Genomic DNA, 11,725 nt, shown 5'->3' with positions numbered 1-11,725 from the left:
ATGCGACTTCTTCATTTTTTCGATTTCTTCCTTGAATTCGTGATTTTGAATAAATTCAACGATTTTCAAGAATGCCCAATTAAGCTCCTTTGATGTCGGAATAAGAGCGTTGGCTCTCTCATTTTTCTTAGTGATAAAACGTAGAATGTACGCGAAAATTCTCAGTAGTCTTGGGTAAGATGATTGGCTACAGATTAGTTTTGAAATGACATTAGGTTCAATTTCAACTGCTAAAAGTCCGACCTTGACCTTTCGTTTCTCTAAACTTTTCTCATCTGTTGATAGTGGAAAATGACTATTTTTTGGCCAGTTAGTGGCATCTTGAAGCAAATATGATGGGCCACGAAACCAAATTGAGTGAATCAACTCATCTACATCACATCCTCTGGAGACTAAGTCTGCAGGATTTAGCTTTGATGGAACGTGTCTCCAAAGAACTTCGCTCGTCCATTCTTGGATCTCTGCCACTCTGTTTGCTACAAATGTTGCTAAAGTAGATGGGTGAGTTTTAATCCAATGAAGTGTAATTTCAGAGTCCGTCCAAAAATAAACATCCCCGATTTCCCAAGTAATCAACGGCTGAATTCGAGACCATAGTTTAGCCAATAAATGAGCGGCACACAGCTCTAATCTGGGTAATGATTTTGTGCTTAGAGGAGCAACCTTAGATTTGGCAGTTAACAATTCAGAATGAATCCCATTCGAATCATGAATTCGGACGTAGATGCAACAGCCGTACGCTCTCATTGACGCATCGGCGAAACCGTGAATATCGCATTTTATATTTGAATGAATATGAACATACCGCGGATTGGAAATAGAGTCCATCTGAGTCAGGTTGCTTTTAAATGCTTGCCAGCTAGAATCGAGATGCATAGGAATTGACTCATCCCAGTCAAGCTTCTGAAGCCAAAGTTCTTGCAATAAAATTTTTGCCTTAGTCACTATTGGGCATACTAGTCCGAGGGGATCGAAGAGTCGAGCTGATACTGATAGTATGTTTCTTTTTGTTGCTCGCAAGTCATGAAACTTTTCGTCTACACCTCATTACTATATACCGCATCAGTGTGTGTTGCGACCTCAGAGTACCTCGACAAAACTTCGCGTCGTGTTCGATGCTTCATGCCGAACATCTTCACAAGTGTCGTTGAACGACATTCTAATGGTTGGTCCAACGGTACAGGAAGAATTGTATTCAATCCTACTTCGCTTTCGTATGCACAAATACGCGATGACTGCTGACATTACAAAAATGTACCGTCAAATCGAAGTTGACGAGGCAGATCGCAATTTTCAGCTTATTCTCTGGAGGGAGAAACCTACGGATCAGATTAGCGTTTATAAACTGAACACAGTGACATATGGTACTTCACCTGCTCCTTTCTTGGCAACACGTTGCCTAAACTACTTAAGTGACCTGTACAAGAATTCTCATTCAGTTGGAGCAAGGGTTATCCGACATGACTTCTATGTCGATGACCTATTGACTGGAGCTGACAGTCTGAAGGAACTGGAAACAATTCGTACCCAATGTACTGAAATTCTTGATGCGGCTGGACTTAAATTAGCGAAATGGTTTTCAAACCATAAAACGTATGACTCGTCAGACTTCTTTCTAAATGTTAATAATACTGATTCCACAAAGGCGCTAGGTATACACTGGATTCCCCAGAATGATACGCTTAAGTTCCAATGTTGAATGTTTTCATTTTTATATTGCATTTTTTGTTTAAAGTAGTTAAAATAAAACGCGTGCTGCTCATTTTTATTGTTAATATGCAACCCAATGTTGACTTTCGTCAACCTTGCACATTACATACGGTAATCTTAAAAAAACAACAACTTTAATTTTATACAGTTTTTTAGCTTCCAGACTGAACTGGGTTTTTTGATTCTCTCTCTTGCATTTCAAGTCCCAAGTGAACAGCACGCGTTTTATTTTCGATTTTCGAAGTGATTTATTAAAATTTTAATTTCTTAAATAAAGTGTAATTATTTTGAATAAAATACTTTCGTTGTAACTTTCGTTTTTTATAACTTCAATAAATACAAAAATTCTTGTATTTTTTCATTGGCGCCCGAGCAGGGACTTGAAATTAAATAATAAATAATTTAAAAAATTACGAAAAGTGAAATTTAGTGATTATTGTTCGGTGAATGTTGGTGTGGTGAAGTATCAGCACCAGACAAAAACCGCTAATAAAAAAAAAATTTTAAACTAAATTTCGTGAATATATTCTAGAGCTGCAACTGGTAGCATCGTAATCTTGATTCGTTCTTTATGGTTTATTTGCCGCGTGTGAAGTGGTTGTGAAGTGAATATCAGTAAAATTGATTAAAAGGAAAATTCCGCAAGCAGTAACTGGATTTGTAAAATACCAGCATCAGCTAGTGAAAAAACCGCTATTGTAAAAGGAAACACGTGCAGACTGCTGTTATACTGTTCTTCATTGCTGTTCGCTGCCAGCAGATCGCTGCTGTCATTAACTGCTATTGCTCTTCGTCGCTGTTCGCTGCTACTGCATATCGCTGCTGCCATTCACTGCTTCAGCTCTTCATCGCAGTTCGCTGCTACTATACATCGCTGCTGTCATTCATTGCTTCAGCTCTTCATCGCAGTTCGCTGCTGTCATTAACTGCTATTGCTCTTCATCGCAGTTCGCTGCTACTATATATCGCTGCTGTTATACTGTTCTTCATTGCTGTTCGCTGCTGCTGCAGATTGTCGCTGCTATTCACCGCTGCTGTTGGTTTTCGTTTTTTTCTGGATGGCGTGCCACTGTAACACCACTGCCGTTTGCCAGGTAAGAAAGTGCAAATAATGAAATTGTTGTACCAGGTCATGCTCTGACTAAACAAAATAGTCAAGAAAGTATTTTAAATAACTTTGCACTGGTAATTATTTGCACTTTTAAAACACATATATTTTTCTATTTCTATAATAAATTATTTGACAAACGTGAAACAAATTTACGAAGCTGAGGTTGAGCTTCATTAACAAATACGTTCGGTAAATCCAATTATTTAATACAAATAATTGAGTAATTTGCAGGGGCAAATTATATACAAAGTGAATGCATTTTTCGTTTTCGTTTTCGCCAGTTACTTGCAACCACTTTGTTGGAATTTACCCATAATCACAATATTGATTATTTATCGTTTTTTATTATTCTATAAACAAAGTGAGTGCATCTTTCGTTTCGCTAATTTCTCGCGTTTACTTTGTTGGAATTTACTTACAACCGTCGCTCAACAGTATTCAAATACTCTTATCGTTCTTTGCGCTGCATTGCCTTCTCTCTTAAAAAATTTAGTAAATTGTGTTCACTATGTCAACAAAAAAGCGAGCATCATCCCCACAAAAAAATGAAGAATTGGATAAACTACTCCAGCAGCGAGAAACTGTAGTGGCCAGTATCTTGCGTATTAAAAAAGTAATTTCTGAAAAAACTGTTGATTTAAACCCTGTAGAACTGGAATGTAGGTTGGACATTCTCAATTCATACATTAAACAGGCCATGACTTGCCAACAAAAAATAGAGTGTATCAACGAGTTTGATGTATTTCGGCCAGATCTAGAAGAAATCTGCGTTGCTTCGAAATCATTGTTTCTACAGGCGTTAGGTAAAAACCGCAAGTCTAGTATCCCTGATACTTCGCATGAATGCAGCAATCATCGTTCCAGGCTGCCAAGTATGCGTTTACCTAAATTTAGTGGGAAACATTCTGAATACAAAAACTTCATAAGCCTTTTTGAAAGCTTAGTGCACAATGATCAGTCGCTAACTGATATTGAAAAATTCAATCATCTCATTTCGTGTTTGTCTGACGAAGCTCTTGGTACAGTTAAGGCATTTCAACTCACTGAAACTAATTACTCAAAGGCATTAGCTAGTTTAAAAAGAGTTTACGATAACACTTGTCTAATCTTTTTCGATAGTATCTCGCAGCTTTTTGAACTGCCAGAAATGAACAAGCCATCTGCTTCTGCATTACGCAATATCATAGATACTGTTTCTGCCATATATGAGTCCCTATTGTCAATAGGAGATGATAAGAACATTTCAAATGCGATTCTTATTCATTTAGTCATGTCAAGAGTCGATGCCGCCACGAAATCTAAATGGGAGGAACAATTAGATTACAATAAGCTGCCGCTCTGGTCTGATTGCGAGACTGCGTTAAATAAGCGATACCAACACATTTCTGCTGACGAAGCTTCTACGTCAAGGTCTCGATCGAACAGGCCAAAACAAGACAACTGGCAAGGTAAGAATGTAAAATCGTCACTTATGTGCAAGAAAAATAGTTCGCAAGAGGAAAGTAGATGTTTGTTCTGTAATGCGAAGGAACATGTAATAAATTCATGCTCCGCCTTTGCTGCCCTCTCAGTTACTGAACGGTTCAATTTCATTAAATCATCTTCGGCATGTATAAATTGTCTCAAGAAAGGGCACACGGTATCTAGATGCAAGGCGTCACGCTGCAGAGTGTGTAATCGGTCGCACCATACTCTTTTACACCAATATTCTACTAACACTCCTCAAACAGGTTTATCTTATAATCCAGAACAACCTATTATTTCTCGTGCCTCTGTGAATCATAGCTCATCGAATGACGATCAAATTATTCTAGCCACTGCAGTCATAACCATTCAAGGAAAATCTGGAGAGTATCAGCTGGCCAGAGCACTGCTCGATTCCGGTTCTCAAGTCAACCTTATAACCGAGGAACTTGCACAACGACTGCAACTAAAAAAAGAAGCGAAAACTCTAAACCTAATTGGCATTGGTGAAACAAACTCCACAGTACGGCAAAAATTACATGCCACTGTGAGATCACGTATTAACTCTTATGAGTTTTCTACTGATTTTTGGGTAATGCCTTCAATCTCCACTTACCAACCCGACAAATTTGTGTCAATGAGTAATTGGAATGTTCCTTCTAATCTTTCACTTGCTGATCCGCACTTTCACAAACCGCAAAAGATAGATCTTCTACTTGGTGCCGAAAGCTTTTTCGAACTGTTGTCGATTGGACAAATAAAACAAGGTACTAATCTTCCAATTCTCCAAAAAACTTTACTTGGATGGATTGTATCAGGAAAATATAAAGATGTCCCAAGTAATGTATCTAAGATATGCAATTTAATACGCCTTCAAGAAGCAGAGTCAACAGGTGATTTCTGCTTAAACTCTCTTGTGAAAAAATTCTGGGAATTGGAAGAAATTCCCAAGGAGCTCACTGTCAAAAAATACACAATAGAACAACAACACTGTGAGACCAAGTTTCTCAACACAATTTTACGCTTACCTTCAGGGAGGCTTAAGGTGCAGCTTCCTTTCAAGTCCAACCCCAACCTTCTAGGTCAGTCATATGAAACAGCAAAAAATCGTTTTCTCTCACTGGAACGCAGGTTGTCGAAAGACTGTATGCTTCAGAAGCTGTATATGGAGTTTATGGCAGAGTATCGTGACTTAGGTCACATGACATTAACTACTGACAACTTTTCTTCGACACCTCATTACTATATACCGCATCAGTGTGTGTTGCGACCTCAGAGTACCTCGACAAAACTTCGCGTCGTGTTCGATGCTTCATGCCGAACATCTTCACAAGTGTCGTTGAACGACATTCTAATGGTTGGTCCAACGGTACAGGAAGAATTGTATTCAATCCTACTTCGCTTTCGTATGCACAAATACGCGATGACTGCTGACATTACAAAAATGTACCGTCAAATCGAAGTTGACGAGGCAGATCGCAATTTTCAGCTTATTCTCTGGAGGGAAAAACCTACGGATCAGATTAGCGTTTATAAACTGAACACAGTGACATATGGTACTTCACCTGCTCCTTTCTTGGCAACACGTTGCCTAAACTACTTAAGTGACCTGTACAAGAATTCTCATTCAGTTGGAGCAAGGGTTATCCGACATGACTTCTATGTCGATGACCTATTGACTGGTGCTGACAGTCTGAAGGAACTGGAAACAATTCGTACCCAATGTACTGAAATTCTTGATGCGGCTGGACTTAAATTAGCGAAATGGTTTTCAAACCATAAAACGTATGACTCGTCAGACTTCTTTCTAAATGTTAATAATACTGATTCCACAAAGGCGCTAGGTATACACTGGATTCCCCAGAATGATACGCTTAAGTTCCATGGCTGTGGCTCTGAGGATGAGGAGGAGACTGTACTCCATCTCATGTGTCAGTGCCCTTCCCTAGCCAGAAGAAGATTAAAAATCCTTGGATCTCCTTTTCTAACTGACCTGACTGAGTTGTCATCCTGTAATGTTAGGGACCTAGCCAGGTTCATAGAACTGTCAGGTTGGTTTTCCTTTGCATAATGGGGGAGTCGTTACCTTTCTTTCGGCGTTAAATGTATACTGATTAAATCTATATACAAATAACGTTACTCCTGTGGTACCACAACGGGCCTTTATTTGTGCTTAAGTGGGCTTTTTGGGATACAAGGCCGCCACTCCAACCTATACCTATACCTATAGGAGGAACCATAAGCGCAACATTGTTCATAAGGAAAACAAAGAATACTGTGTGCAGCTTGACTACTGTGTGATCATGGCTGAATCAGCATAAACAGTAAGTAAGCTTCAATGTACTTGAAATAGAGTAAACAGGAAGCGTTACTTTGTGTGTAGGATAAATTCCTAAACAAAACTGTGATATTGCGCTTTGTCTTTTATTTGTCTTAATACAAAGTAAGACAAAACTTAATTCGACAAATATGTGGAATAAATCCACATAACACCTCCGCCCTTAAAGAAAGGCAATGACATAGTAATTGACTTTACTTCCAAAAGCAAATCACATCAAACAGGCATGGCCAACCCCAACTTTGACTTCAATTAATCCAAATCAATAACTTTATTAAAACATATATATATATATAACAATATTTAAATTTTCATACAGGTTTTGCTTAACATAAATAATAAAATTTTTTTTATATATGATTAAATAAATTTTTTTTTTATATGATTAGGTTAACTAATTTCTTTCTTACAGTATATGCTTATCGGATATTTGAAATGTTTTATAATAAATTTACAAAATATTAAATATATTTATTTATATATTTACCATTCATAATTGTATTTATTTTTAAAATTATTGTGTTCAACAGTTACTTCGCCATCAGATTTTTCAGTAGTATATACAACAATATTATTCCTTAAGGGATTTGGTGACTCCTTTTTTACATTAAAACATTTATTAAATATATTTATACATAAATTTCCTTTTATACATTTTACAATAATTATTATCATAATTATGGTTATAAATAATGACATTAATCCGTACCAATATGAGTTGGAATTCAATTTAATAGAATTTAGAGACTTTGATATAAAACTTTTCTGATTATTTATTTTAATACTTAAATCATCAATATTTTTAATATTACTAGGTTTTAGTTTAGATAATAATTCAATTTCTTCTATTTCATTAATCTTTATGTTTAAACAGCAATCATCAGAATAACCAAAATATAGGTCGTTAAATACAGTTTCATTTTTGTTATCAGATATTATAATTTTATAATCTACAGTTTCGAACTTACAATTAAAATCAAAATACAATATACCAACTCCATTCAAATATCCTTTTTCTTTAATTTTATTTTGTTTACATTCATATTTATATTTTATTTCATTGGTTACGGCGTACATATATTTATTATCATTTATTTTCATGTATGTCTCTACATTATAAGGTATGTATTTAATTTGACAACGATTACTGTTTCGTTTCATGAAGTTATTTAAAACACAATTTTCTACAGTAATAGTTGATTCAGATATTAATTCATTAGCCAACAGATAGCTATTATCAACAACTTCGAAATCATTTAAATTATCAAACATGGCAAAATATTCCTTATCCCTAGATATTAAAAAATAATTATTTTCTTTTTCTAATATTACCTGTTTATTCTTCTCAAATATTGAAACTGGTATTACCTGATAGGTATCATAAATGTCCTTTTTGACAAATGGAACTAGAACTATTACAACTATAACCTTCTTGCGTTCAAAAGCTTTAATTTTAGAATACTTTATAATTTGGCTGTATGATTCCAAACTAGGTGTATATAAAAGATTTGGTTCATTTTTACTTTTCAGTAATATATCAATAAATTTTTCTAGACTCAATAACATTGGGTGTATTAATTTTAGTTACATGAATAAAATGATATCAATTAGCCTTTCTAATTCAAATTCAAGATCTAAACAACTGCTTAAGCATGATATAGACGATGAAATTTGTTTGCAAACAAGGTTTGCTGGCTATCAAATTGCATCGTCTATACTCAAGTTTGCAAACCAAAATTTGGTTTGCAAACTAGTTTGCAGTGAAATTAAAATTTTTCAATTATTTGTTAAGTTTGCAAACATGTTTACTTGTGTATATCGAAGTTTGCAAACTTCTCATAATTTAAGAATTTTGGTGAGCGTCGGACAAGCAAAGATTACAGAAAAAAATTATTAATTCTTGGTAAAAAGAAAAATAAATGAAAAATAATTAAAAAATTGCTAGACATTAGACAATTATTGAAGAAGTTTATATATTTTAAAAATTATTTTGTGCTAAAAACATTTTTATAGTAAGCTTTAATATTTAAACAATTATTATATGAATAAAAATTTTAAAATGTAACATATTAAAAAATTGAAACAAAAATAATTTTAGTTTAAAAAATGAAATAAATAACAGGTTGCTATGATCATCACCTCAATTTCTTCAGTTTCAATTATTGTTTTGCACTCTGTACTTACTCCGCTGTTGATATGAACGCTGTAGAAAATAAATAAAAATAAAGTTTGCCAACCTTGTTTCAAAGTGTATAGCAAAGCGCATATTCGGTTTGCAAATTTGGTTTGCAAACAAATTTCATCGTCTATATCATGCTTTACTATTTTTAATTCCATTTCTTGCATGTATTCAAATATAGCCATATTTTTACTATTTTCAATGTTCCTATTTTAATTATTATTTTAATAATAATGTTCCTATTTTAATTATTTATTTTTTAATGTTCCTATTAATGAGTTAAGTTTATTTATGAATTTATTGGTAGTATTCTGTATATCTTCGAAACTTTTCTTTATGTTTAAGTTTTGTTCATTTAAATTTTGAATAATTTTAATTTCTTACTTCAACCCTGTTTTTATAAACTCTTCATTATTATTTATATCCGTTATCACCTTATTATAATATTCAGCATCCTCACTATCCATAGTACCAAATAAAACTTTAAGCCCTGATCCTATTATATTTAATATTCCTCTCTTGTTTCTATTTCCCTTCAAACTGGACTTAATTCCAAGCATATTATGTACTACATTTATTTTTTTTTATTAAATTTTTAAAATGTTGTTTTCCAAAAACAATGATCTCTTCACATTCGTGATAGGAATCTATGCAAGTTTTACATGATGTACTTTACTCCCAAGCCAATTAATTTTATCTTCATAAGAAGTTAGATTTACATTAGTAATTATGGATATGTGACCGTCCACGATTCTGGTTTCCTGTACTTTCTTGAAATAGAAGCTTCCTTTCCCATTAATATCCTCGATTTTAGGAGCGAATATAGCTAGAAAAAAGCTGAACAGTTTAAACAAAATTGGTTTTCAATATATCTTTTAATTAGATTTTTTGAAATTTTTCTTGTTCTACGATTTGTTCTTATAAAGACATTAGCTTCGGTAACTTTTACAATGGTATATGGACCAGTAAAAGTATTCTCTAACTTTTTATTTTTTGTAAGATTTTTCACAACTATCTTTTGACCTACTTCATAATTAGGTGTATCTGTTATATTTTTATCATAGATTAATTTTGACTTTTCCTTACAAACTGTTGTATTTTCTTTTACTTGCTTTTCGATGTTCTGTATAATAACTTTTATATTATTGACATATCCCGCTATAGTTACTAAATCTAAAGCGTCAATTCCACTCGGTCTATTTCCTTTCCTTCCAAAAACTATAAGCTGTGGAGGAATGAGTTGTTGTGTTATAACATAAACCTGCAAACTTCATTGCTTCATCCCAATTCGATTTCTCAAACTCAACTGTATTCAAATATTCTTTCAACCTTCCATGAATTCTTTCTATTTGCTTGTGGATGAGCCACACTAGTAGTAATATGTTTAATCTTAAAGATTTTAGCTAAGTCCTTCATTAGTTCATTACAAAACTCTGTACCATTATCTGTTAATATTATTTTTGGAATACCAAAATAGGTAATCCATTCATTTACAAACGCTTTAGCAACAGTTTCTGCGCTTTTATCTTTAAGTGGTGTAAAACGTACATATTTTGAAAGACTGTCTTGTATACTCAATGCGTACACATTTTCTGCTTCAGATATTGGGTAAGGTCCAGTTAAATCCATGCTGACTTGTTCAAGTGCATTAGAAGCATTTAAAACCAATTGCATAGGCATTCTAGTAGGATGTCTGTCAATTTTACCTAATTGACACTTTTTACAAGCTCTTACATAGTCTGCAACCATATTATTTAAATTTTTCCATGTATACTTTTCTCTAATTTTCGCAATAGTTGCTTTTTGTCCGACATGACCACCTATAATACTATCATGATATTCCTTAATTATTTCTTTCATTTTTTGAGAGTCTGTTACCTCGATCATTTTTCCTCTGTCCTGAACATTTTTCTCAACATTGTTTTTAAAGTTTACTTTAACCGATTCTTTTTCATTATTTTCAATTTCTATTTTCTCCTGAGTATGTTCCCTTTTTTATATTCTCGTTTGATCTGTTCGCTACAACAGCTACAACGTTTCTTTTTCTTTTCTTTTCATGTTACTACTAACACATTTCTACTTAAATGATCAGCTACTACATTTTCAACTCCTTTTTTGTATTCTATATCATACATATACTCTTCTAACTTAAGTCTCCATCGTACTAATCTTGATCCAGGGTCCTTTACATTAAACAACCATTTCAATGGCTTATAATCTGTTCTGATCAAAAATTTCTTTACATACAAATATGGTGTGAATACTTTTACGGCCCAAACAATGGCCAAACACTCTTTTTCTGTTGTGCTATAATTTCTCTCAGCACTATTCAAACTTCTGCTAATAAACTGAATTGGCATATCTTTACGGCCACTCTCTTGTGATAGCACCGCCCCCAGACCTTCATTTGAAGCATCTGTTGTAACAATGAATTTCTTTTCAAAATCTGGAAATTGCAAGGTTACTACACTGGCAAGGCTATCTTTCAGTTTACCAAATGCATTGTCCTGCTCTTCCCCCCAAAAAAACTCAACTTCTTTCCTAAGAAGTTTATTAATAGGTGCCGCTATTTGACTAAAACCTTTAATAAATCTTCTATAATAATTTATTGCTCCCATGAACGACTGTATTTCCTTAATACTCTTTGGAGGAGACAATTTTACTATCGCCGAAACTTTATCTGGATTAGGTTTAACACCTCGTTCTCCAATAATATGACCCAAATATGCGACTTCTTTCCTTAGAAATTCACACTTATCTGCTTGTAGCTTGAGATTGGCTTTCCTTAGTTGCTCCAAAACATCTCTTAGTTTTTCATTATGATCAGTTAAATCTTTACCATATACCACAATATCATCCATGTACACAAAACATTTAATTCCTTTTATTCCTATTAGAATGATATCCATCATTCTCTGAAAAA

The 11,725-nt window shown here is 33.8% G+C and overlaps 1 protein-coding gene across 1 annotated transcript; it reads left to right on the top strand.

The window, feature by feature from the left end:
* The first annotated feature begins 3,329 nt into the window (after positions 1-3,329).
* Positions 3,330-7,017, top strand: LOC119688732. The gene is made up of 2 exons (XM_038103401.1): positions 3,330-6,129; positions 7,013-7,017. The coding sequence occupies exons 1-2, from the start codon at positions 3,330-3,332 to the stop codon at positions 7,015-7,017; spliced, it is 2,805 nt and encodes a 934-aa protein (XP_037959329.1).
* The last annotated feature ends 4,708 nt before the right edge of the window (positions 7,018-11,725 follow it).

Source organism: Teleopsis dalmanni, chromosome 1, assembly GCF_002237135.1.
Source record: "Teleopsis dalmanni isolate 2A chromosome 1, ASM223713v2, whole genome shotgun sequence".
NCBI classification, from domain to species: domain Eukaryota; kingdom Metazoa; phylum Arthropoda; class Insecta; order Diptera; family Diopsidae; genus Teleopsis; species Teleopsis dalmanni.
This window is presented reverse-complemented; position numbering and strand designations above follow the sequence as displayed.